The 27,621-nt window shown below is 43.3% G+C and overlaps 2 protein-coding genes and 1 long non-coding RNA gene across 4 annotated transcripts; 1 reads left to right on the plus strand and 2 right to left on the minus strand.

The window, feature by feature from the left end:
• Positions 1-439: 439 nt before the first annotated feature.
• On the plus strand, positions 440-16,370 carry LOC126647427 (uncharacterized). The gene is made up of 3 exons (XR_007630597.1): positions 440-536; positions 5,972-6,069; positions 16,208-16,370. It is a non-coding gene; the product is annotated as an uncharacterized LOC126647427 (long non-coding RNA).
• Positions 2,564-12,484, minus strand: TMEM174 (transmembrane protein 174). Its single transcript, XM_050329653.1, has 2 exons — positions 5,639-12,484; positions 2,564-4,673 (listed from the first exon to the last, which is right to left on the minus strand). The coding sequence occupies exons 1-2, from the start codon at positions 6,268-6,270 to the stop codon at positions 4,577-4,579; spliced, it is 729 nt and encodes a 242-aa protein (XP_050185610.1). The 5' UTR covers positions 6,271-12,484; the 3' UTR covers positions 2,564-4,576.
• On the minus strand, positions 12,667-27,598 carry TMEM171 (transmembrane protein 171). 2 transcript variants are annotated; one of them, XM_050329648.1, is made up of 6 exons: positions 27,473-27,598; positions 26,994-27,191; positions 21,734-21,817; positions 20,572-21,265; positions 18,762-18,903; positions 12,667-13,197 (listed from the first exon to the last, which is right to left on the minus strand). In XM_050329648.1, exons 4-6 carry the CDS (start codon positions 21,200-21,202, stop codon positions 12,969-12,971), a joined length of 1,002 nt encoding a protein of 333 aa, XP_050185605.1. In that variant the 5' UTR covers positions 21,203-21,265; positions 21,734-21,817; positions 26,994-27,191; positions 27,473-27,598; the 3' UTR covers positions 12,667-12,968. The 2 variants fall into 2 exon arrangements, with proteins under 2 accessions (XP_050185605.1, XP_050185606.1); XM_050329649.1 differs by lacking the exon at positions 27,473-27,598 and adding an exon at positions 24,296-24,368 and having other exon boundaries at positions 26,994-27,195.
• Between the last annotated feature and the right edge of the window lie 23 nt (positions 27,599-27,621).

Below are 27,621 nucleotides of genomic sequence, written 5' to 3' on the forward strand. Positions count from 1 at the left end.
ACTGGTGTCAGGAAGCTGAGCCAAGCCTCTCGGGTAGGTCTGAATGGGTCTGCTCTACCACATGCAACTTCTGCACCTGCTGCAAGTCACCCCATGTCTATAAGGCAACCAGTGCCTCTAAATAAGGAACTTTTGAAGAGACTCTCCCTGCAGTCCCCACGTGCCATATGAGGCTTTGCACAGTAATTTCTATTGGATGAAGCTGGACCAGAAAATACACCATAGGAGAACAGTATGTGTACTTCAACTACTAATCAGCTTCCGGTCCACATGACTAGGTCTGATATAAACCTCTCCAACGTGAAGTGAATGTGGACACAGGGTTTTCTGCACCTGCTGTTTCCTTTTCAGACCCACTCCTGCTGAGCCGCACTGCAGAACCCACTTGGCTGTGCTGTACGCTTCTCTGACAGACACACTGATTCACACCGACGATGGAGTGGCAAAAGCGACGTTCAGCACATCCTGTTGATGTCTATTCATCCTGACAGCTAAAGTGGAGCCAATAACGATACTTGCAGCAGGCACAGATTATGGTAGGTGCTGCATATAAACAGCATGCCCTAGTTCTTCACGAATGACCCTTGGACTCTCTTCTGTTCCTTCATGCAGAGAGAAGCCTGTCCCATTAGGTCACAGGGGTGAGGAGGAGGAGGGCGGGGGTGCATGTGAGTGCACTGTGCGGCGTCTCCCCCCAGGTCGAAGTCTTTCCAGATGTCCACTCCTGCTGTGGCAGCCGGGATACCCTGTTCTTTGGTGGTTTCCCTGGGTCTTTCACCACAGGTATTTCTTCCGTAATCAGGCCAACTCGGCTGTAAGGGAGCGCAGGGCACTTCTCAACATCTTTAGTATTCGCAGCAAAGGAGAAAAGCTTCGGCTCCGCGGGCTCAAACACCAGGTGCCATACAGCGCAGCAGGCGGTCAGACAGCAGCGGCCGGGCACCCCGTGGGTCAGTGGGGGGACACGCCGGCCTCTCCCGCCACGCCGGCCTCTCCCCCCCACGCCGGCCTCTCCCCCACGCCGGCCTCTCCCCCCACGCCGGTCTCTCTCCCCCCACGCCGGCCTCTCCCCCACGCCGGCCTCTCCCCCACGCCGGCCTCTCCCGCCACGCCGGCCTCTCCCCACGCCGGCCTCTCCCCCACGCCGGTCTCTCCCCCACGCCGGCCTCTCCCCACCACGCCGGCCTCTCCCCCCCACGCCGGCCTCTCCCCCCCACGCCGGCCTCTCCCCGCCACGCCGCAGCCGCTCCGCAGGGCGGGACCTGCGGCGCCCTCTGGCGGTGCCGGTGCGGCGGGACGGGCGCTGAGGGGCGGGGCGGGGGCGCTGCCGGGCCCGGCGGGGCTGAGGGGGGGAGCCCCTGGGAGCAGGGCCCCGCGGAGGTTGTTTTGTTTTGTTTCGAGACCTAGATTTCCTAAAAATCCCAATTCAGTTTAAAAATAGCTCTTCGGAGGATTTCAGCACCCCCGAATGCTCAGGCTCTGCGCTGGGATACGCGCCTGCAGGGCCATCGCTCGGCACGGGAGCATCGATGTCAGGAGCGGGTACCGCTGGTGGGATTCGGCTGCTGAGAGAAAAGCGCTGCTGGAGCAAAGCAAACCGAACCGTGCCTTGTGTACTCCCTTACTGCCTCGCAGACACGGCAGCGCCGGTGTTGAAAATCAGACTTCGGATTTAGATTTATCTGAGAAGAAATTCGCACCCTGTAGCTCTATTTAGCATGTGGCATTTAGTGTCTGGAAACAGGTCCTTGATCTTAGAGCAGCACTGTGCGAAGTTTTTACTCCAATGAACAGGTCATGCTCAGCTTCATATCAATAGACATGTCTCGACTGATTTCATATGTTAACCAGCTTATGACCAAAATCTATAGAGTCATATTAGGAAAAAATCTCAACCACCCATGCAGGGTTACACAGTTGAAAACTCACATACAACATTCTGTCACTATAACTAGAATGCAAGGTGCCTTTAACTGTAAAACCCCCAACACTCTGCAGGTCTGCAGTAGCATGACGAGCAATGTGGGACAAGGTAATTTTGCTTGAAGAGGACCAGTTTAAATGAAAACTAGATTGAGCAAAATTTGAAATACAATCTTCCAGGTGCTCTGTGTAGCTACATTACTATAATCTAGAAGGGGTGTGACAGTTCACCTCGGTTGAAGACTTTCCCTAACAGGTTTATTCTTTCACTCGTTATAGAGCAGAAGGAATTCCTATTGCTGAGAGGAGATTCCTGTGATGGTTATATCGCAGTAAAATAAACTGAAAACAAAACAGTATGCCCCCTGAGAAAAAACACCCCCCCCCCCCCAAAAATAAACCTCCAAGCAAACAAAAAAACCATCCTAGAGATAAAAAAATTGTTTAAAAAAAGGATGAAAGGAGAAGGTAGGAGGAGGAGGAAGAAAAAAAGCCTTCATAGAATTTTTCTCTGTTCTTAAAAACAATAACTAGCAATCAGTACAGCAAGGAAATGTCATCAGACTGGAGCTTCTCATACCTGTTCAGCATTAAAACACTCCCACAGAATTCAGGCAGAATTCATCATCTGATGGGTCAAGATAATTTTAATATGTAGCTATTTAAATTCAGTGTTCAGTCTTCTCTTTAAAAAGAAACCGAGGGCTCTTTCAACAAATTTAGAGTCTACAGAAATAAACTTTAAAATAAATATGAAGTCCATAGTGCAACCTTCTAGGTTTTTTAATTTACTCTGACAGTATAATTTGATGTAAGAATTTACACGGAGGTGAACTCATCCTCCCTCCACAGCAGAAAACTGCCATATATATGGGGGGGCAGAGCAGCAGGAGAAGTCTGTGGTTTCTGATAGAAGGAATGTTCCTGTTGTGGGGGAGGGTGACCGAGTAGAAATTTTGACCCTAGTCCTGCAATTGGATCCATCAAGCCTGACCTCTGTGCTATAGCAGTGCTTGCTGGAGTCAGCAGAACTACGTGCTAAGTGCAGGGATCTGTCCATGTGGAACTAACTGGGGATTTGGGACCTTCCAGTTTCCTGCTGTGGAGGGAGGATGAGTTCACCTCCGTGTAAATTCTGGAAGAGGAGCAAGAGACTTCCATAAAAGAAACTTGCATTTATTTTTAGATCTTCTGTTCTCTCACTCAATCCCATAGAGATCATACTGAAAACAGCATGCCTCCCTTTCTCCAACCACACGTGCCTACCTGCTAACTCCATCCATCACTGCTGAAAACCAGCATGCCCCGTATTTCTCTAGTGAGAAAAACCCCGCACATAGTTCGTAGTCACTGTTCAGTAGCTGCTGCTTCAGTTGTTAATCCAGCTTTGAGTCAGTTTACATATTGTGACCCAAATATGACCTCTGTTAGTGTCTTGTCCACCACTGTGGAGTGCAGTGGTTGGCTTGTGTCTCTCCAAAAATGCTTTATTTCTTGGCAAGCTCTAAGTATACAGGACAAGGAGGTTGGTGTGCACTTGCAGCTTCATGCAAATGGGCAATATTCTGAATGCACCTTTCCATCCAGAGCCTAGGGAGGCTGCATGACTTCCAGCAGTCAGATACATCCGTTTGGTGTGCAACTGTCTGTGCTCAAGCGCCAAGCTTTTCCAGCCCTCAGGAATGAGATCAATGACAGATAGATGAAATCTGGCCAGAGCTGAGACAGCTGTGTTGACAAGTAAGAGAAAGTTGATGCATCCCATAATCCCTACAGACTGAGTTGTGTGCTCTACCACAGAGCGAGGGTGCAGCACGCAAAAGCTGTGATTGTCAGTCCTTGACAGTGGCAGGACCACACACCCCTGCCAAGGCTTCAGAAAGGTGCCGTTTTCTGTAGACACATTAACCTACTAGTTATTATTTAGACTCCTCGTGGGAGACAGTGCTTTGCATCCCAGCAGGTGGGGAAGGGAACTGAATTTGACACAGGCAAGATCTCTTAGAGATCTGTGTAAAGCGGGCAGAGGTCACTATTTGTGTTTTCTCTGTTCTAAGATGCTCTGGTTCAAGCAGAGTGCTCCAAAAATGCCTACAGGACTGAGTTGTGCAGATAAACCAAACAGAGGGAGCCTAATCTGTAGACTGGACTTATTAATGAGTAAGCTAGCCTAAAGAATCCAACAGAATTAAGATATAATATGCACTTTCATGGATCAGACTTGAGCACTTCTGCAGTTTCCCAAGCAATCAAGAGTAAAAATATACCAAGAATAAATCAAATGTTTTCCAGTGATGCTGAATATCCAGGAGCAATCATGACCTTCCACAAACATCTTACAGTTCACACTGCTTTCAGCACGTCTAAAAATCAAGTTTCTTACTAGGGAGTCCTAATATGGATTTAGATCCTTGAGTTTAATAGCCTTGCTATTAAATAATTAATAGCTCTGTTATTAAACTGCATCACAAAGGGCTAATGAATTTTGACAGAGAAAAAGAAGGGATTGGACAAATATCTTCAGTGATACTGAACTGCGTAGCAGTACCAAGATCTTGCTCACACTTGCTTATCACACAAGTGCTTAAAGAAAAGATTTTCTGGGATTCATGTTGGTGTTTCTTAGAATTGTCATCTGTTGTCCATGGTGATTTTACGAAGACAGTGGGTATATTTCTTCATAAGGTGGAGGTAACAAGTTATTACAGTCTTCCCCCAGTTCTTCTGGCTCATCAGAACTGTCCTCTGACCTGAAAAGAGGAAGAGGAGCAGATGCAAAAAGAATTTACCAAACACAAAGCATACAAGCAACCTCAGTGCTTCATCCTGATTGCCTTATCTGGGTGAAGTACTTCCCGGCTTCTTGAGAAAATGCTATGAGATGAAGTTTTACTGAGATTCTGCTGTTTGCTCTGTTCTTTTTGTGAAGTATAAATGTGCCAGGAGATGACCTTTGTCTTCATCCTGCCTGTGCCTGTCACCTATGTTGCTGAGGACAATGAGGCAGTCAGCAGTTTTTCAAACAGGCTTTGATAAAATAACCGTGACTTGTGTTCCAGGAAGGATATAATTCTGAGTAATTCCTCTAATTAGTATATTTTTCCTTACATGAAAGAACTGTATATATAACTGTATATATAACTTTATATATAAAATTATTTTGTGTACAATTTAAGAAGTTTCATACTGATGTGCAATATCAGTGATCTGGTTTATGCCTCAAATCTAGTAAAAGAGTTGGAAGGTTCTACAGCAGGAGAGGAGCATGTTGTGACCAGGCATATTCAGGAGGGAGAGCATGTGGTACCAAACTGATTATTGCATTGTTGCAGAAATGCTCTTTGTGTGCTGACTCACGTGTTTGATTATGTTTGAGTGAAAGCCTCTGGCTGTACACACAATAACCAGAAGGTGGTAAGATAAGCATTAAAAAACCTGCACAGAGAGGTGCATATATGCTAGTATCTTCAAAAATAACAAGAGATTTATTAGAAAATTGAAAGGCATTTATAAGTGAATTTAAATTAGTTAAAATACTTTCAGGAAAGGATGCCTGCTTACTCTTTACTTGGGAAGAATTCCTAACAAAGACAAAAAAAAGTCTGAGGAAGGAAAATACCCTGGACTAGCTGTTGTTTCCTATGAAATCACACGTAGTACTTAAAATACTCAGAAGCCTGTGTCTAAAAATGCTAAGGCATTTCAGAAGCTGTACCTGTGATTCCTGGTATTCTCTGCAGGATAAGTGGTGTAGCTCTCATCTCCAGTAAAAGCCAGGTTATCCAGAGGGTAAGCAGGGCAGAAGTGAGGAGAGCCTGGGGTGGGAATCGGAGAAGCACTGGAGGAAACAGCACTGCAGCAGCTGAGCACTGGGTGAAGGTAGCTGGGAGTCACAGGAATGCCTTCCTGGGATGGGTATGGTGGAGGGATGTACTGTACCACTGTGGCACCATGAAAAGTTATAGGCTGGTTAATGCCGGTGAAGACAAAGGACTGCCCGCTTGCAGTCTGGTCGAGTTCTGATGTATTTTCCTCTCTTTCTTTACAGGGCTTGCATGTAAGCATGTTAAATTTACAAACAGCAATCAGAATAAAAGTCACCCCGACAGAAAGCAGAATAGGCCCCAGTAACTGAGTCCATTCCAGGTGAGTAATGCCATCGTATTTTATCCATCCCATCACGGTGAAAGTGATCCCCACCAGCCCCAAAAACACACCTGAAAAGAGCAGAGTAGTGCCAGCTTTATCCCCATCTGACACTAGCGCATCAGATCTATTTGGCTGACAAGGAGTGACAGAAAAGACATTCAAGGAAAAATCTTCTACATTGTTGTTGTTTTGCTCCATTACTGAGTATAACGTATCTTCTGCCTCAAGAGAAAGGGGGCTTGTAAGGGACTTAGCAGAGCATTTAAAGTCGAAGGTTCAGGTTAGTTATACAAGAACTTTGTGTGTGTATGGTTAACAGAGTCCATCATGTGAAAGAATAAACTTTGCTTAGGAGAATAAAGGTCTGGGAAGTGAAGCCTGAAGCCATTGCTAAATATTTCTTGAATTACCACCATCACTTCCGAAATGGTTTCACCCTTGAACGGCTGCTTATCTCTTTGTTTATCCTCTTCTTTAATTTAGCACCTGTGATACTTACTGTGTCCACACTGGATGGGAGAAAAGGGAAGCTGGAACTATTGCAGTTTTTCCTAGGCCCCAGCTAGTTGATGCATCCAACATATGGACAGCATCTGTTTAGTCAACAGCAGTGTGAAAATTCTGGCTCTCCATTTCCAGCTCCATTTTCTGCAGGAGAATGCATGGCCACTGCCAGGAATGCTTTGCTGTGCTCTGAAGCATGACATTTATAGCTGTGCCTGGACCTCTCTTGCAGCTGGTTCTGCAGTCCAGAGCTTCCATGGTTTTAAAAAATATCAAAGTAAGCTTTCTGATATTTTGCTGGGGCAACCACTGGGTGGGTGGGAGAGTAAGCAGTAACAGGTCAGTGAGCGCTGAAAAACCTGGAAGAGCTGCTGGTTATGGGAGAAATGTTACTTTAAGCCAACCAAAGCTTTCCAGCTGCTTAAAGTTAGCATAATTGCCCTGTAATTTCCCCTTAATTGTGGACGTTTTTTGTTGTGGGATCTCCATCCCTTCCTCAGATTTTATACAGAGTAATGCCTATCACTGCAAGAATAGGAAAGCATCTCCTGTAATGCTAAATCTGGTAGAGCAAGGGATCTTATCCTGTACTCAGAAGTACCTAGAATACTTTTTCACATCACAATGAATTGTTCTGCTGAATTTATGTCCCATATATTAAGCAGGAAGATTAACTGAATTTTGTGATTTTTTGTTTCCTAAGAGTTTCAGAACAAAGTAATTGTTCTTGGAGGGTTATGGTAGAATGTCTTTGTATAATTCCTTAAGGAAGAAAATCTCCAACAACTTGATCTGTTTGACTAGCATGGCACATGACTATACACAGGACATTGGTTACTACTCAGAGAGTATAACCCATAATGCTATTTCCTGCTAGCAGGAGCTCTGGGGAAGCAAGCTTATCCTGAGATTTTTAAGGTAAAAATAGCCCTAGAACTAGAAAACTGACCTTTCAGACTGCTTCTTCGAAGTCAGTTATGGTGCCTTTAGTCTAGTGTGCATTCTTATCACAGAGTGTCACAACAGCTCTCTTCTGAAAGGGGCTGCCCACCAAATTTGGCATCTTCAGAACTGATGCTGAATGCAATTAAGATATGTCTTTCTCATTTGATAACAGATAGACCTTGTGTGGTCTGGATTAGGTCTAACACCTATTACTGCTGGATTCCTTTAAAAAAACATCTGTGAAGTTTCTAAAGTCAGTATTATGTCTCTTCCATCATCCATGGTGCCAGCAAATTTTTTGACAAATACACTCAAGATCAGCCTTTCCCACAGCACCAAGTCTAGTCAGGATTCCCTGCACCTCTTATGGTGCAAAGAGTTCAGGCTTGCAGTGCAGTGGTTTCATATGATAACTAAATTAGAAAGTGCTGAAATACTAGACAATCTGTCCTTGTATTGGTAATTGTAGCCAAAATTTAAGTAATCTTTAACTTTATGTTTGTTAAACTTAATGGAATGAACTTCTATTACTGCTCTTTGAAAATCAGGTTTTTCCAGACCATGAATCATTCTTACCACTGCTGTATCTTCCAGATTTTCCAACATCCTTTTAAAAGCAGCACTGTATTATAATGGCTCTCTTACTAATAGAACATACAGATGTATTGTCACCTTTCTCCTCTCATTCATTCAAGAACTCTGCAACTGCTATTTGCAATGGATTGTGCTGAAGAACATCCTCAATCCTATGCAGTGGTCCTTAGATTCTGTTTGGAATCAGAATTTTCCAGGTTGGGTGTTGTGTCATCCCATGGCTGTCTCTTTGCCTCTGGTCTAGGACATGACTTCATGATTGTTGAGCAAGTGCACAGTAGAGCTGGAGAATATAGGTTTCTTTTTTATTTCTTTCCCAGGCTACTTGCCACTGGAACTTTGAAAATAGGATGGAAAACACTTCCCATTTGGTGCAGTAGAATCCATCCCGAGATTGGCTCAGCTGCTTAGAGCATGGTGTTAATAACACCAAGGTTGTGCATTTGATTCCTGTATGGGCCATTCAGTTAAAAACTGGACTCAATAATCCTTGTGGGTCCCTTCCAATTCAGAATATTCTGTGAAATTTCTGTGAAACTTACATTAAAATTACTTTCTCTGTAAACTGCCCTCTCTTTGTAAGATATAGTTTCCTCTAAGACTCCCCACATTTCTCCAATTATTTCCCCAGACAGTGCTAATGCTGCATTCAGGCAGCTGTCAAGGTCTTAAGAGATTATTGGATCACATAGGTTTTTTTAAGGCCAGTACTTTTCTTTGCCAATAAGCATGTGTTCTGGGAATTCACTTAAAGATGCTGATTTACTAAATGCATCTCTTTTTACTTTGAATAACTCCTAAACAAAACAGTTTTGCAAAACCTAAGAAATTGGTCAGAGTGAGGTTTTTCAGAATAAGTGCTGTTTTCAGATCTCACTACAGTTTTGTTCTCATCTGCTTCAGACCTTACCCCTCAGCACATGCACTGCTTTGCCTTCTGTTCTTCTACATCATTTTCTTTCACCAATGCAGACTTCTCCTGCAGCGCTTGCTGCTGGAAGCAGGTGCTCTGCATGTCCTCAGTTCTCTAACTTATTTCAAGAGCCATCCTAGTAAACACAGGCTCTCACTTAACCCTTTTCTTCTCTCCTTCTGTTACTTATTTTTACAGTTGTATATGTTATCAGCCTGTTGTAGTAAGGTTTTATTTTCTCATACTCCTGTAATGTAGGCAGGGACTTAGTCAAAGAACATGCAAATGGAAACCACATAACGTGGTATTGCACACTGATTGGCTTAAAAATGAGTAGGTACAAATTATCACTCCATAATGAAACATTCAGTTGTAGGGAGATTAAAGAGCCAATGACTTGACTTAGCGAGACTTTTTCCTGAGGAAAGGCAACTGCACATGGCATCTTTAGTGGAAAATACAAATAATACGTGTAAGGGCAGTATATGAAAAACCACCACAAGTGGGCCTTGCACTCCAGGGCTTTGAACTACTGCTCTGCCAGCACCAAAGCAAAACCAAATTGAGAGTAGCAGGTTTAGCCAGCTACCCACAACTATGTTTACCTGCAAGGTGGTTTTATATGCTCCAGGGAAATCTTGTTGGCAGGCACACCAAACTGAAAGTATTTTCATACTTACAATTTAGATATATGCATGTATGATAGAGGGAGAAGCACTGATCTAGATGAAGTCTGGCACATTCACTGTGGAACTGTGGAGGGACTGGACCTAGAAGCCATGACTCTGAAGAGATAGGATGGAAAAGGGATAAATGGATACAGCAACACAAAGGGCAAGGGTGGGGAGGTGCAATCCAGCGTCATTATCCTAAAAACATAGCAATGTTGCAAAGATCTGTGCAACTTTAGTTTTTCAGATGAGTTAACTGTTCATTTTTTCAGTTGCTGGTGATTTAGGAAGAAAGACTCCTAGAGAAAAGGAATTCATTATATTTTTGTGAATCCTTCTCACATTCAAAGAATTGCAGTGCTGCAGTTAGAAGTGGAGCAATCTCAGTGCTGGCAGCAAAAGAGATCTTAACTTCACTTAGAAAGGATAAGCAACCCTTACCTCCCACTTTGCCTGTTTAAGTAAGTGTGAATCAGTAACCAACTTGATTTGCTCGCTAACATTTGTATGTCAAGCACTTTAGCTAACCTAAGGACAGAAAGAGGGTTATAGCACCATTAGTGTGACAGTAAAGTATCTCATTTCCGCAATAAAAAAGCTATTCCATATTATTTTAAACTACTTTTATAATTTTACAAGGAGTTGCTTCCTTTCTAATACAGACATTTCACTCCTACTTGCCACATCAAAAATTCCTCCCTCTAATGCTGTTCACCCAGTGGTAGCCTAGAGCGCTGAAGACAGATCTGCTTAGCCCCTTACTCAAATTTTCCGACCTTCCTGCAAGATTTCAACAACATGGTAGGCAAATACTGTTGCATTGGCAGTGTTAACTCCCTCAGTGCTGAGCAGTTTATGGAGATGCACCCAGCACATGCACTGAGTGTTCAAGTAATGATTCTTCAAGTCAAATGTAGAAGACGCTTATACAGCTACACACTGAAGTATCTCATAAGCATCTTCTCTAAATCATACAGAAGGAAATTCTGTTTTCAATCCTTGTTCTCAGAGGTAACACCTAGACTTCACAGGAAACTCAGGTCAGCAGCTTTCTAAACTGTGGTTTCTGTGAAGATGGCTTTTTTAGAAGTAAAGGGATCTACACTGAAGACTCTGCAGTAGATGATCAAAACACAATAACCTTGAAGAAAAACAAGAAGATAATGTTGTTCCTATAGAGGACTCAGCTGAGTCAACATATGCTACTTGATTTGTGTGGTCTCTTGGGTACATTTTGAGAACAACTGACTCAGCAGGTTGCAGGCAGCAAAAAAGGTTAATACTTTTTCAGATGCGACTGTATTTTTTTTTTTTTAAATGGTGACATATTTTAAGATTTGTTTAAACACTTTTTTGATGTCAAGCCTTTTCAGAAAATATGTGTTCCAGACAAAAGCATAGAGCCAACGGGGGTCTTGGTTGCATGGTATCTTTCAGGTAAAATATCCCAGCTTCTGTCCTTGTTATGGAATAGCATGAGAAATCTGGAGAGAAACAGGCTCCTTCAACATGTGCAAGGCTTTGTAGGCACACATCATGCACAGCAGTGGCCATCACTGTTAAAACAGGTCAAACAAAAGCTAAAAAAAGAATAATCAAAAGGATGGAAACCATAGCTTGTACTGCAGATGGCACACAAGGAGCAGCATCCTTGAAAAACTCACTAGGTAAAAAACATTTGAGAGAAAAGAGGATAATATGCCTACTGGCTTTTGTGGATTCCCTTTCTTCATGCAGACATTTCCCATGGCTGAGTCATGCCAGTTTAATCAGTTCCCACATACAAAATCCCTCTTTGTGTTGTGTTTGCTCATTACTTTGCGTGCATAAGCCCCTCAGCTCTATTGCTGGCTAAATATACCTCTTGCTGGCTGGTTTGTTTTTGTGTGGCTGTGCAAAAAGCTGCTCTAGCATGACTGAGGGAACACCACAGAATTGGAAATGGCAAATGCAGGAGCTCCTGAACATCTCTCTAAAGCACTCAGCAGGCGAGAGGCATGTTCATAGGAGGATGAGACAAGCTAACCGCCTTTCCCTAGGCACAGGAGAGAATTTGAATGCTTAATTCATAGTCTGGTATTCTGTTACAGCCAGATTCAGCAAGGTAGAATACAAGCTGAGGTGCAGGTGAGGTCCCAAAGCACGCACATGTTCAGAGACTCAGCTGAACAATACAGAGATCACTGTTGCAAGATGTTTTAATGGTGGTAAGTTCACCATGCTGAACCAAGACCAAATATTAGCTTTGCCACTTCTTTTTCTGGGCACAGAATCATGTCTGTTTTTCTCAAACAGTAAAGTGTCAAACATTACCTACCAGAAGCAAATCCTTCTGTTCAGGAAGAGGTGCAAACAATCACACAACAGAACTAGAACAGTGGGATGGAGGACCTAAGAGGGTTGTATTTCCAAAGGGTCTGTCAAGTGCTGTGTCGGTTAAAAACATTCGTTGCATCTGTTTCCATGAAACTGCCTCTCCTGCATATACTGATAAGTAATGTCTGCACCTCAAAGATACTACTGCTCTGAGGCACTCCATTTCACAGAACAAGCACTCCTTGTATAAACCGTGAATGATGATGTAAAACTGCAGTATAATCCCCCTGAAATCAGTCACTACTACAGTTAAACTGTTAGCCTATTAACTATCCTCAGGGTTGCCTTAGGGCTCTTAACTGTAGCTAAAACTGATTTTCATAGGGATTATACTTACATAAGGACCAGAGACAGTCTAAATAAAGCTATGGAGTGTTTGTTACCAGGCAGAACAAAATGTAAGCATTTAAGTTTTTCACAGCGTTATCTGGTACCGAGCTTAAACATCCTTATTTGTGAATGGTCTCAGAATACTTACGAAGTCGGTAACTTTGCAGACCACTATTTTCCACAAAAGTCATGCAAAAATAGAAATGAAAACACTTCCTAATTATTTCTCTTTTTTTGAAGCTCCAAACAGATTTAATTAAAATAATCAAAAAAGCTGGTCTCTACGTAATGCTTTCATTATAAAAAGAACAATTAAAATTAGAAACTGAAGCTGTAACAGAACAAGATGAGCATTTAACATTCCTGCAGTGAACTCCCTTCAGACTAATTCAGCAGAAGCCCAGCATTATCTATTATTTCTTGAAAGCCAAATTCATTGTTCTTCCTGATGAAAAATTAGACACAGTCAACATTATTGCTTTTATTACAAAATGTAAATAAATTCAAAAATTGTAAATCTCTGTGTACAATTTAATTTAAAAATTAAGTCAACTGACAGTCTTCTATGAGCTGATGTCAGATGTGGCTAAGGAAACAGATGAAAAAGATGAGGAAGAAGATGGTGAATATTCATTATTTGTTATTGATGCTTTTTCTTCATATTTTGGAGGTGATTCAGAGCAGAGGTATAGCATTGGTAAAATATCTGAAGGTGAGCTGCTTCCAGAAATTGTACATATGGTTTCATAGTCTCTAACAGCAACCATTCTTTCATCATCTGCAAGCTGTGCTCTATAAAACACAAAACTGTGTATTAGCATAATTCATTTATCTACAGTGAGTGAAATTCCACTTGACTTACACAAACATGTATGCACACACTTCCTAAAAATACCTGAAGCAAAGAACTTGCACAAGCATTAGGAGTTCATTCTGTGGGCTACATCATGACTCATATGAAAATTCTATTATTTCAGAGGGGAAGGGCAAAAGAAGCTCCCTTCTAACCTCTCAAATCACCAGTCACAGCCTGGCTTATGGGTATTAGCTTCTTTTGGCAGTGCTATCTCACAATCTTACTAAATCTTCTCCTGATCCTTAGCTCCTAATGTATCTTCCCTTTTGTAGTATATCACATACACACTGTCCCTTTCCCTTACGAATGACAGCTACTAGACTTAAAACTGCATCACAAAAATCACAATCCTTAGCCATTTCAGATCTCGCATGAAAGGCCATCTGAAACTTTTACTAGGCATTCCAGCAATCCATGATGGACATAAGGAGTCACATTCCTGCTCTGAGCTGGAGAAACAGAAGCAACTCGAGGTGACCAGATCACAACATACCCAGCAACATTCAACACGTGCAGCCATTCACTGCCCTTTTCTGACCATCACAACTAAATCCAAGCTAGTTGAACCCACAGTGTTCTGATATACCCTGCTCATCTTGCCCTCAGCACATTGCTTCAGCTGCTGTCCAAGGAAAGAGAAGAACTCCTCTCTCCGCATGACTCGCTCCCAGAGCTGACCCTTGCCTTTGTGCATACATCTGTACCAATACTGAGTGAGGAGCAGGAACACAGAGCATAGTCACCTCATCTTCAGTGCTGTGACTGATCGGCAAGCGTGTGTGTTTGACAGAGAGATATTAAAAGACAAATGCTGAGGTGCTATGTAACAGCTTGCAGGAATAAAAAAAAATAATATTCTGGGATCAGACCATGACTCAGCTTACTACAAGCCTTCTCTTCCCGCACAACCTTCACCACAGCACTTGCTGACAGAACACCGAGCAGTGGACTGAAGAGACAAATCACCTTTGCCTAATAGCCATCCACATATGAAATATTATTCCCTGCCATTTTTGGGATCTTCAACGATGGTACTATGTTATGGGCAATGAGGCCATTGCTTCTCTTCTACTAAAGTGCTTGGAAGCAATTTGCACTATTCAAGATGCCTTGTCTGCCAGCAAGTGGTGAGCCTTGACAGGGTAGGACTGAGTTAAAAAGCCAGAGGTGGTGTCAACTCAGAGGGTCCCTGTGAGGACACTAGGGAACATGGAAGGGCAACAGTTAGAGCACGTCCAGTCACAGAACACCAAAGCAGGAGGTCAGAGATTCTGGGCTTCTATATCCAAGGTTGAGGTGTTTTATCCACTCCACTAGACACCGTCTCAACAAACTGCCTCTTTGTGTATATATGCTCACAAGTCCAGACAGGCAATCAGCAATGCTGATGGGATCACAAAAAGTTCAGAGCACAAAAACTGAATATTTCTGTGTTGAGACAGTTGATCCAGCTGGAGAGGATTTTGTAGGAGAATTGATGAAGGAAGTAAGGGTTGACTGGTATGTCAGCTCTCTCTGCTGCTCTGTGCACCAGCAGGGAGGGCTCACAAAAAGTCTGAGGAACTAGATTTTTTGCCATTCTCCCACTACACTCTGATCTTTTTCAGTGCAGGATGCACTCTGAGTTCTTTCACACCCTTTGATAATCCCTTTCCAAGCAACACTGCAGAAAAGGACCTGTGGGCCCTGGTCAGCAGTGCCCCGGCAGCCAGGAGGGCCAACTGTGTCCAGGGAAGCATCAAGCAAAGTATCACCAGTCGATTGAGGGAGGAGATTGTCCCACTCTGCTCTGCACTGGGGCGGTCTCACCTTGAATATTGTTTTGGGTACCACAATATAAGAAAAATACTGACCTCTTAGACAGTGTTCAAAAGAAGGCAACAAAGGTGGTGAAGGGCCTTGAGGGGAAACTGTATAAGGAGTGGTTGAGGTCACTTGGTCTGTTCAGCCTGGAGGAGACTGAGGGGAGACCTCATGGCAGTCTGTAACTTCCTTGTAAGGGGAAGAGGAGGGGCAGATATTGATCTCTTCTCTGTGGTGACCAGTGACAGGACAGAGGGAATGGCATGAAGCTGTGTCAGGGGAAGTTTAGGCTGAGTATTAGGAAAAGGTTTTCATCCAGAGGGTGGTTGGGGACTGGAAGAGGCTCACCAGGGAAGCGGTTGCAGCACCAAGCATGTCAGAGTTCAAGAAGCATTTGGACAACACTCTCAGACACATGCTGTCATTTTTGAGGCTGTCCTGTGTGAGGAGCTGGACTCAATGATCCCTTTGGGTCCCTTCCAACTCAGGATATACTATGATGCTATGAATGTTGCACATTTTACCGAGCACATGCCAGGTAGCCCACACCTGAACTCAGAGCCTGAAATTGCAGGATAGAGAGGACTTGTGGCTCTCAGTTTTCTGCACTGTACTTTTTCAGACAGGTGGTACAAAAGTCACTCTACCAGCTGCTTGAAACGCTACAGCAGGGCCACACTCAGGACAAGTAACTTCTTCACACACATCCATTTGCTTTCTACACACATCAGTGTCCATGTCAGAAAGGAGCACATGCTGGAGCTGTAGCACAGACAGGCTCAGTGTGGTGCCTAACTCCAGCAGTAGCAGCAGCTGGTATGAAGCACCATTCAGCTGTAGACACCTTCACCTTGCCCAATAAGAACAGTTATGTCACGTAAATTTTCTTTTTCAGCAGCAGAAGCTTACTGGTTCTCCTGTTGGCTCTGGGTGTCCTTTGATTGCATTAGTGTAACTCCAAGAGCTGATATATTCCATTTGCAACCTGATAACAGGTAAAAACTTCTATACTGAACAAAATAAAAATGTTTCTTCACACAACAATTCATGCTTTGTCATAAGAGCTGCTATCCTCTGCACAGCACTTCTGTTCTATCAATTCTGACATCTTCTCATCCCTACAACTACCCTTGTTATCCTCAGTTGGCAGGTAGGCATGGAGTGATCAACAGCTTCTCTTCAGCATAGTATAAAAAGAACCCTCTCTACGGCAATTTAAGTGGAAAAGCAGAAAACTGAATGAACTGTGTGTACAGTTAGGCCTTAACAGGCATTGCAACCCTCAACACAAGTCATCAGCCTCAAGCTGGACAAACTCAGCCCATGGAAACCAAACACTGGAGTATCTCCCTTCTCTAGGTGGTATGTATATGCTCGTTTTTTTGTTTGGGGACCAGTCCCTCTGTGCAATACAGTGTTACACTAATGGCAAGAAGGAGCAAGTAAGGTTTTTAATGGAAGTGTTTGTTCTATCTTAAAAAAGAAGAAAGTGATTTTGATAAAAGGCAGAAGGATGGTCCGGGTTGTGGCAACAGCAACAGAAGGAAGAATTTGCTGTCTTCAGCATTGATGGGGAGAGTGAGTTTGGAGGAGGGCACTATAAAACAAGACAGTACAATGAGCTTGTTGAGGGTGATTGACTAGAGAACTGAGTCTATCACACAGCAAAGCTGAAACCTCAACAATCCACCAGGTACATTTCAAAGGATTGCTAAAAAAACCAGACATGTCTGCACAAACTGCGGTAACAAGAAAAAGCACCACTGGTAACACAAGCATCCCCTTCCTATGGCATTTAGGTCTTCAAGCAGGGAATGGATTTATGCTTGCTCGCTTCAAAAGGAAGATAGCTCTAGAGTTCTGAAGTACCAATGACATCAGGCACATAGTTGGTATAGCTGGTCATGGAACACACTGCCTCATGTTGAGTAGAAAAATCTGGAGTACAATGGAAAGATCTTAAAACAGCAGTCCATCAGCTACTATGACTGGATACAGCCAGGCAGGCTGGGACTCTTAGAATAACAGAATTGTTAAGGTTGGAAAAGATCTTCAAGACCATCAAGTCCAACTGACAACCTAGCACCATCACCATTAAATCATGTCCTCACTATTAAACCATATCTACAGGATTTTCCAACATTTCCAGGGATGGTGACTCCACAACTTTACTGAGCAGTTTGTTCCAATGTTTTACAAGCCTTTCTGTGAAAAAAAAGTTTCCTAACATACAGCAAAGATAAACCTCCCCTAGCACAACCTTATGTCACCTACTCTTGTCCAGTCACTTGTTACCTGGCAGAGGAGGCTGACCTCCACCTTGTCAAAACCTCCTTTCAGGTAGTTGTGAGAACAGTAAGGTCTCCCTTGAGCCTCTTTTTCTCCAGACTGAAAAACTCCCATTCCCTCAGCTGATCCTCAGAGGATTTGTGCTTCAGACCCTTCATGAGCTTTTACGTCCTTCTCTCATCTCATCATGCTCTAGCACCTCAGTATCCTTCTTAGCATGATGGGCCCAAAACTAAACCATGGAATCACAGAATGGTCTGGATTTGAAAGATCATCTAGTTCCAATCCCACAGCGCCATGGATAGGGATATCTTTCCTTAGACCAGGTTGCTCAGAACTCCATCCAATCTGGCATTAAACACTTCCAGGGATAGGACATTCACAGCTTCTCTGGGCAACCTGTTCCAGTGCTGTACCACCCTCACAGTAAAGATTTTCTTCCTAATATCTAATCTAAACCTACTCCCTTAATTTGAAACCATTCCCCCTTGTCCTGCCACTACATGCTCTTGCAAGAAGTCCCTCTCCATCTTGTAGGCTCCCTTCACATACTGGAAAGCTGCAATTAGGTCACCCTGAAGCTTTCTCTTTTCCAGGCTGAACAACCCCAAATCTCCCAGTGTTTCCTCAAAGGAGAGATACCCCAAACCTCTATAATAAACTTGGTGGCTTTCTCTATACTCGCTCCAACAGGTAGGTTGGTAGGTCCTAGTCCCTGAGCTTGGTGGTAGCAGCATCTAAGCATATCAGCCATACAAAATGTATGCAAACAATGGCTGCATGGGTAAAGCACATCATCTTGAGATGAAGCTGGCTTTGCAACTTCCCTTATCCACTCTCCGGGGGTTCCTGCAATATCAAGGTATCCTTTGATCTGAACACACTGCCAGAATAGGAACAAGGCAGACCAGCACAGTAGGTCTCATTCCCCAAGGCAGTGAGATAAAGGACACAGGAGAATGGAACACACTGGCAAAGTGACTGTGGGTAGATGTCATGAAGGGCTTGCTGCACTGGTTCTACAGAAGTTTCTGAAATATGGCAATGTGGATATCGTGCCGTTGAAGCACTGCTGTCAGAGGCATCTTTACTTGGATAATCTGTGGAAGAAATATACTCTAAGGGCCGCTGATCTACGACTTTGTTTTCACTTCAGACATTCTTTCCAATCACAAGAAACTGGTAAGAATTTAATCTTCAAAAAGGACACTCTGCAGTTTGTAATTCCTCTTGTATACTATGAGGTTTTAATGCCAATTCAAGTCATGTAGCTGAAGTAAGTTGAGTTATGCACTAGAAAACTTTGTCATGGCTAGTAGTTAATTCCCAGGGATTATATAAGATCATGGTCTTGGATAGCTTGAGAAACAGTTTAGATTTCCAAAGACAGAGAAGAACACAGTCTTACCCGTCAGTGAAGATAGACTGGTATGGTGGAGGATTTTCACTTGTAGGCAAAACACTCGACATAAGACAATGTGTCAGAGTTGGTGACATAGGGTCAGCAAAATAAGGAGGTGGTGGGGGTGGGAATACCATTACAGCATCACCTAGAAGAAAAATCACCAATTACTACCTCTGAGAAACTGAGCATCATGGGTTATTTTAACAGTATCCTAGAATTTGTACTTGCCTACCTTTTAAGATAAAGTGCAATGATCCCACATACAGAATTGTTATATTCTAGGCTGTTAGAGCAGGTCAGAGGTACATTCAAAACCAAAACCATTCAAAAATAAAGATGCAGCATATTCATAAATGAAAGATTTAATTTAGAAAACGCAGCTGGGGAGAGGGACTATTCCATCTAGCTAAGAGACACAAACACTGTTGTCTATCTTCAGAAACCCGGAAATGCAAAGCACTCAGTTACTGTTGGCTCATTTTAAGGGTAGGCAAGGATTTAGTTTTCCTCACATGTCTAAAATAGGTCAGTCTAAGTTTCTGCACATCTACTGCAGTGCTATAATGAAAGAATTCAAGTAATTAATGGTTCCGATAACTGATTTTGTGCACCTTGACAGCTTCTCTGCTGAATTACTTGCAGCTCAAAAAACAATAACCATGACCAGGACTACTGATACAGAGTTCACTATTAAGTATACTATGCAGCATATCTGCCAGTTGCAACTTGGGAATTGAAAAGTTTAAAACTTTTTTTTAAAAACAAAGTTTGTATCAGTCAGTCAGCTGGCATGATTTCACATAACCATTCACATCTGCCTGGCATCTTTTCTTCCTTTGTAATTTGTGTGCTGGGACAGCTCAGAGAGCATCAAAATTCTTGATTTGTGAGGTAGGCAGTGTTTTCTAACCAAGTCACCACTGTTTCAGAACAACACTGTAAATAAGACCTCAACCTTCAAACTTTCCATTTTACTTTTCCTGATTGAAGTATAAAAGAAATCCACTAATTTTGCTTTCTTGCCTTAAAAGACAATCCGAATTCCTTCCTACTGCTTTATCCTGGTGGCTGGAAAACTGACTTCAAAGCCTCCTGTTTCCTAAGGTCAACAGGTTACAGGTCTATACACAGGCTTGACATTTCATTACGGATTTCAAGTTCAATCAATCAGATGACAGTCAAGCAATGATTGACTTTTAATTAATCAATGAGTTTATCAGAATAATCAGAACTATCAGAGCAGCCTATGCATGGAATGTATTCACTGGGCATTAAACCAGTGCTACATGCAGAGTATTATTCTCTGCTAACATACCACATTTGCTCAAATACTGTGCAATTAACTGAGGCATCTTGCAATTATATCTCTGAAGGACAGAAGTATGCCCGCAATTTAAAAAAAATACAATACACTGATTAAGAATCAGATTCTTCTGTTTAAGGGGTCAGAACCTCAAGGCTAAAAGAAATCTTAAATACAGTCACAGAATTCATTAGACCTGTGATCTGCAGTGTCAACTACATCCTTTGAGAAAGGAATTGGGATTGGACTCATTTGTGTCATGTTATGTTGCTTCCTTTACACAGTCAGACCTTCTTTTTTATGCCAAAGAAGGGTTTCCCTTTGTGAGAAAGGTAGCTGAACTGACCATACAGAAAACATATGAGACAAAGCAACATTTTTCTGTTTTGACTGGCTTGACATGCCAGATTTGAACTCTAGACATGTCAGTTAAGTAATATTCAGAGAGAAACAATTAGCGAGAAAAAATCCTTACTAACTCTCAAATATAAAGTTCCAATATTTACCCACCTACTGTAACGTGAAAAGATTCAGGGCTCTGAGGATGTTCTTCACTTTCACAAGATTCGTGGCTGAGATTTAAGTTTTGTTTCTTTTTAACATGAGCTATCACGAAGAAACACAACCCAGTGAGCACAATCAAAGGTCCCATGATTTGAAGTGACAGGAATCCACAGCCCTGGAGGTCCACATCAGAACTGCCGGTGTGGTTGAGCTGTATGGTATGCCAGCCAGGGCTGCAACCAGGAACCCAAATTCCCAGGATGCTAATTAGCATTCCACTAGTCAAAAACAGGAATCCAAATATGAGAAACTGGGCAAACTGACAGTTCCCATGGCAAAAGACAAGGCTGTACACTTGCTCATTTTGCAACTGTCTCTGTCTCATATACATCCTGGCCCTTGATCGGGCCAGTAAAACACAAACCAGCCCAGCTACAGCCAGCACTGGCCCAGCAGCCTTAAGGACCTCATTACAGTCACTGAAGGTTCCGGATGGGCATGACTGGAGAATAAAGACTGAAAGCAGGAATCCAGCGCACAGCAACACAGCTCCAAAAACAAAAAGGAAAAAAATAAGTTTCCCATGCTGTTCATTATTTCCGTCACCTCCTGGTGCAGGAACAGCCACTGGATACATTACAACAGAATCTCCTCAAGAGGATGAGTTGTTAGCATTAAATGGCAGCAAACTACAGTAGATCTGTGAACATGAAAATACACAAATCAAAAGAAAAAAACTCAGCAGGACTAGCTACATTATATTTTCTACTTCCAAATTTGCTACACAGCCTTTGCTGCATATTCTCCTGTACTTTCTCTTTTGTAGAACCTTCAGTACAGATTACAGGGCCTAATCAATTTTGCTGATGTTGAATGCCAATAAAGAGACCAAACTTGCTTTACAGTTATACTTAAATCAACTGTAATTGCTGTTGCACAGCTAAATGAATTTCTTCTTTAGAGAAACAGTCTTTTGATTAAGGGGGCATTACTTTCAAAGACCGAACATTTGGAACAAGCACAGGTTAGCTTTCCCCTTGAAAACAGAAAGCTACAGGAAATTTCTATAGTAACCTGCAGGGAGTGACAGCTTTTGAGAGACAGTATCCTACTGCAAATAAGCAATGATTACTGGACTTTTTAACCAAGTAAACCTTCTAATACATACCTTTTCAAAGCACATAAGTCTTGCTTCTCCTTCCACAGGCAGTAAAGTCCTTTCTGTTTCTCTTCTTAAATGAGCTTCCTTGTCCTGTACAGTTGCAAAAGCAAGCATAGAGAATATTTTTCATTCTGTTCTGAAATGACCAAAAAAACCCAACCTCCCCTCATTCTAAATACCATGTACTTCAACTCTCACTGATTACATAGCTAGAGTTAGTAAGCGTAGTGCTCCTACACTTCAACTTCCCTTACTTCTGAATCCTTTGCCTGTGCTCCAAAAATCTTTAAAAAGAAATGAATAAAGGTGATTCCCAGAAGGCTTGTGAGCCCATAAGAATCTAGATTCAGAAGTAAAATAGAAGAAAACAGAAAATAAGGTTGAGGCCAATAACAGCCCATATGGTATTACTGATAACAAATCTCCTGGATGTGGGCAAACTGCAGCTGGGAAAGCCTGACTGAAAGTTAGAAGAGAGTTCCATTCAGTGAGCTCTAGGAAAAGGAGTAAAAATTCTGCCATTACTGACAAGAAAGTTTGTGCTGCTCTGACACTCTGGCCTACAGGGCTCAGATGAACATCTCTACTTCACTCCATGGTGACTAGCAACCATGGGGATCTTGACTACCATCCATCAAAAGCCAACCTGAAACACAGGGGAAGTTCAGATGACAGAAATGAACAAGTCTCATGGATAAACCATGAAAAAAGCCATTCCATACCAAGTGTAGGAAATATTTAAGCATGCTCATGCTGCACTGTTTTACCACTGCCCTCTTCCCCTTACCAGCAGTCTACTGTGAGAGAGAATTTCACCTGTGACTTAGATACATGAAGAAGGATATATATAGGGACTGGTGGAGTTTGTCACAGATGGAAGTGGGGAACTGGCTTAGTTACTGCTGTTTGTTAGTAAACCTTCAGCCTTTTCTCTACCAGCTTCCACTGCCCTGCTACTAATTCAGATGACTGGAAGCTAAAAGTCCAATTAGATTGGATCCTCCTTACATATGCCTCACCAACAGTTATTCTACAAGAAAAACAAAGTATTATGAGATTTCTGGAAGCAAACTGTTGAACATGTGTCAGCCACGACATGCTCTGTGTCACTCCCCAGTAACTGCAGTGCCCCACTGGGATGAAAACAAAACCCAATCATAAAACCCACTCATCACTCAAATACATAATTATTTATCTGCAATGCAAGGCAATCTACTGAGTTACTACTTAGCCACTTGTAAGAGCAGAACCCAAATAAAGAATTGGTTGAGCAGACACATGAAGGATGAAGTTACAACAGGTTTTACTGCTGAACATCAAACAAGGTCCACCAACAGCACAGGAGAAGGCAGAGCACATCACGCAAGTAAAAGGCACAGTAAGCACAAGACTTGACAGGTAAGGAAACACAGCAAGAAGGTCACTGCAGGAAGCATAAAAATCTCCTATCTGGCTATCTTGAATAGTCAAACTGAAGGACGTCCCCTTAATGTGTTCCATTACTGTGATCAGTTAATTTGTAAACTACGCCTGCAAAGTGTTTCTTCAGTGTTCTGAATTCAGTCTAGCCTTCTACTAAGATTGGTTTGAAAAACTGCTAACTGAGGCTCCCTTGGTAGAAGAGTCAGATTCACACTGGGGAAAAAAATTGGTTATAAAGAGCACTAAAGATAGGACAGCTTGTCACAGAAAAAAAGAAATTACAGAAATTCTGACTGATTTCAAATGGAAGACCTTTACCTCAGCACACTTTCAATACTGCATGAGCTACAGTCAGTCTGAAGGCTCTTCTTCTGAGCACAGAAAATGGATTGTGTTGTTCACCCTTCCTTGATTACAGTGGTCTTTCCTAAGTTAATAAAAATGTTTCTGATAACAACATATGCTCCTTTCTGTCTAGAAATTTTCCCCATTCTCATAAATTATCTGAGGTGGCTCAGATTTACTGACTTACCAACAAATACATAAAGCTGCCTAAAGGGCCTCTGAAACACACACACACAAGCAAACAAACAAATCTCAACAAAGCCCAGTTCCAGACACAATTGTCTTGAGATATTTTTCTGCTGAGGCACATTAACCACTATAACAACAACATACTATAATTAGACAGAACTCTAAATCCTTTCTTTGCAGTTCCCTCTAGGGAAGAAAACACGGACATAAGTACAATAAATTAGGACAAAAGAAAATAATGTGAAGGGGGAAAAAAAGTAAATTCAAATGTATAGCCCTTAAAAAGAAAAGTCTAGAGATTTGTTCTCATTACTCCAACACAGTGCCTCCTTCTCTTTCACCAATCTTCTTGTTCTGAGATTAAGTTAAAACACACATTATAAATTAGGCATGTGCTTATTTTCTCAATTCTTTCAGGCCACAAAAGAAGGAACATTTAGAATAGTCAGTTGTGGCTTTCAAGATGAAAGTCACAGATTTTGTGCTGCAAAATCCAAGGGAGGACTAATTTTCATTTACACTACCATGAAATTTAAACAGAAAACCCCATGCAAGATTGAGCTTTATTTCTTGTTTCAATAAAAAGTATCTTAACAAAGAAGTAAGCCTTACATTGACGGTGTGCTTTAAATATTTCCAGTAGATCTGATATCTCCACAGGCATACTGACATAGGGGAATACACCCTATGGGGAAAAGGGAATTAGAAACATAGCTTGTAAAGGAAGTCTGGTTATAAGCTTAACTTAAAAGACTTTTTCTACGTCAGGCCCATGGCAGGTACATGGAACAGGAAATAACATCACAACTTCTTGCCGTTTCTGTGTGTAACAGCTATATTAATAAATAAATAATAATGGCCAGTCTTCGCGAGCGAAGATCCGGGGAAGGTCTTTACACCTTCCAGCCTGCGCATTGGATTTTTTAGGTGAGACACAGTGTGCGCGGAACTGAGCCCACCCTTTAATCCTAAGGTTCATCTGCCGGGGCCAAGCGAGCTTGGACGGTGGCAGCGAGGTCCTTAGGACGTAGGTGGGTTGCCTTTTTAAGGGTTAACGAGCTCCATCAGCCCGGGAGTGGCCCTGACAGGGAATCGAACCCGGGCCTTGGTGGTGACAGCGCTGCGCCCTTACCACTAGACCACCAGGGGCTCCAATAGCTATATTACAACTTGCATATTATGGACAACTTCAAGAATTTGAAAACACTTCTACTCAGTTCTTCTTGAGCCTTCAGAGGACAAGAGTCCTACTGTCCAAGATTTCCACTGCAAACACCAGGGCTATAAATTTACTTTCCTCTTACTTATATGAAATTTGATAGCCTCATACAGACATTATGAATTCCGGAACACAGAAGGGGAAAAAAAAAAAGCATTGGAAGAATTACAACACTGCTAACCCCCTGTTTTATGCTTCCCAGACTAGGCCTCGTTTTCCCTCTTTTTGCTTGCAAAAGCACACAAATACTTTCATGCCGAAGGATCAGATCTAGTCTGTATTGCTATTTCAAAAAGTTGTAGTACACAATGGAAATCTCATTAGAAGTTTCAAGCCATCCTTTTCAAGGACTTCAAGTTTTCCACTTTGATTCCAAAGTTTGAACTGCTATTGTGAAGTTGTCATCATGTGATTATTTTTTGTCATGTCTTATTTATTTTTCTTCCCAGGTTTCAAATTAAATCACAACTCCTTACAGGTCAAGCTACCTGTAAGGAAAAATCCTCTCAACTTCATTCAGTTTAAATTCCATGTCAAAACATGAATGGCTCTCTACTTCTTCTCACTCCCTATGTCTAATTTCCTTCTTTGTTCTCATCTGCCTCCGTACCCACACCATTTTCTGTTCTTTACACACAGTTTTCCCCTGGACTGGACTCTCAACATTCAGCAGAGACACCCATCAATGAGTACAGTTGGTTAAACTAAATTGGAATGTGTTCATCCCCACACTCCTCCCTCCTCATGGTGTTTTTAACCACTTATTTGAAGGGGGAAATGCCCAAAGGATGTACTTTCAGTTTTCTACTTTCAAGCAACATTAGGACTACATACTCCAACAAGTTCTGAGATGTCAAATACATCCAATTTGATCTCTTATGTATGTAATCTCTAATCAATGCTTGACAATGCTCTTACATCACAGAATATACAACTCTGATATTCTAGGAGGAAGATTCCAAGATTTAGACACTGTGTGTAAAGATTTCTAAGGAGGGAAACGCTGCCCCAGAAACTGCCCATACGGGTTGACAAAATCATTGTTTTAGCTCACAGTATAGGAAGGGTAATGCTGCGCTATGATTTATGGCCATTGCAGGTAGGGCAGGAGTCAGTGTCTAGAGAAGTGCTGGAAAACAGCTGCAGTAGAAAGTTTCAGAAAGTGGGATCCTGCCAGTATCCAGACACATGTGCCCCAGGGATCCTTCTCACCACAAACCAGCACTGTCAGGGATTCTGATCTGCGCTAGACAGAACTGCATTCTGCAAAGCTGCCAACTTGTGTCCCCTCCTTTTCAAGAAAAAAGCAGCTACAATAAAAGCTGATACACAAATGTTCCTCTCTCACTTCATCAGGGAAGAATACTGATGCCACAGTTGGATGCAAGGACCCTGAACACAGTGAGGAGCTTACAAAACAAAGCTTGGTAACCTGTTGGTTGGATGTCATGCAGGCAACTAGGACAGCATCTAGATCCAAAAATTAGCCCATGCTTGTGGGTGGGATGCTTTTTATGTGACATGCTAGTGGCACACAAGAGCCGTGACAAAACATCTCCTGTTTTCTGGAGTACCTGCAGGGAGACTGGGGAGAAGGCAGACACAGTTAAAGCCAGAGCTTTCCAATAGGAAACACAAGACAGATCAATTTCAGGGAAGGTCTGTCCCATAGGGCTGATGGACATCAATGCAGCAAAAGGCACAAGACAAAGAGACTTACAGATCTTTAACGCACAGGACAGACCACAGAGACCATCAGGGAGATGCAGGGCTCCAAAAACTACCTGAAGCCATCCTGTCCCAGTTTCCTAAGGCTGGCCTGGGGCATTAAGCCACAGACAACTTAATGGACAAGCAAGTAAGCTCTACTCCATCTAGGAAAGGCAGCATCCCACGGCGCAAGCCACCTCATGCACCAGCCCACCAGGCATGTCCTATTCTAAGTTAATCATTGTTTTTAAGATGTTTTTAAGGTCTTCAACAGGATGGTCATGTTCCGAAAGCTCCCGTCCATCATTCTGGAGCAAGGAGTGGGGCAGTGCAGGCTGTCCACCGCCTCTCCGTGAGGGAGCAGCACCTGAGCCTCCTCACCTGTGCCCTCCCACGACAGTACTGTGTGTCAGCAGAACAGCTGAAGAGGCCCCTTCAGAGACATTCCATCCTCTCACAGAGATGGTGTAAGGGTCACTGTGGAAGCAGCGTGAGGAGCCGTGGGCTCTCCAGGGAGAAGATCGGACACTTGCGTCCCGGATAATTCCGACGCCGGGTGGTGGCAGCTCCGCTCGCACCCTGCAGGAGAGTGAAAACACGGGAATGGCGGTGGCTGGGAGACAAGGCACGACCCGGCTGGCCCGCCGCGGCCCCTCGCCGCGGGCACACGGAGGACGAGCCGCCCCGGCACCGCCCGCCCCCGGGCTGCGCCCACAGCCGGGACGGACCGTCCGCAACACGGCGGGACCGCCTGTCCCAGCCCGCCCCGCCATGGCGGCACGGCCGCAGGGCCCCGCGGCCTCCCGGGCGGTGCGGGCACAGACGGCCCGCGAAGGAGCCCCTCGCCCGGACCCCCTTACCTTCCCGCGGTGCGAAGGACGCGGCAGCGCAGCCGGCGCCGCTATTTAAGCACCTGCGGCCGGTAGCGCGGGGCAGGGCCGGGCCGGGCCGGGCCGGGGCAGCAGCGGCGCGGCAGCACCGCCTCCCCAGCGCCCCGCCCGGCCGCGGC

The sequence above is a fragment of the Myiozetetes cayanensis genome, unplaced genomic scaffold, assembly GCF_022539395.1.
Source record: "Myiozetetes cayanensis isolate MyiCay16 unplaced genomic scaffold, myiCay2020 scf4, whole genome shotgun sequence".
NCBI classification, from domain to species: domain Eukaryota; kingdom Metazoa; phylum Chordata; class Aves; order Passeriformes; family Tyrannidae; genus Myiozetetes; species Myiozetetes cayanensis.

Bases quoted from the DNA above. Each gene is read 5' to 3' on its own strand.
- TMEM174 (XM_050329653.1), bottom strand. From the start codon at position 6,270: ATGGAGCAAAACAACAACAATGTAGAAGATTTTTCCTTGAATGTCTTT. The intron at 4,674-5,638 runs GTACAGCTTCTG...TCCTCTTTTCAG, and splicing joins GAGAATACCAGGAATCACAG to GTCAGAGGACAGTTCTGATG.
- TMEM171 (XM_050329648.1), bottom strand. From the start codon at position 21,202: ATGTATCCAGTGGCTGTTCCTGCACCAGGAGGTGACGGAAATAATGAA. The intron at 18,904-20,571 runs GTGGGTAAATAT...TTTTTCTTCTAG, and splicing joins ATCTTTTCACGTTACAGTAG to GTGATGCTGTAATGGTATTC. The intron at 13,198-18,761 runs GTAAGACTGTGT...TGTGTTTTATAG, and splicing joins CAGTCTATCTTCACTGACGG to AGCACAGCTTGCAGATGATG.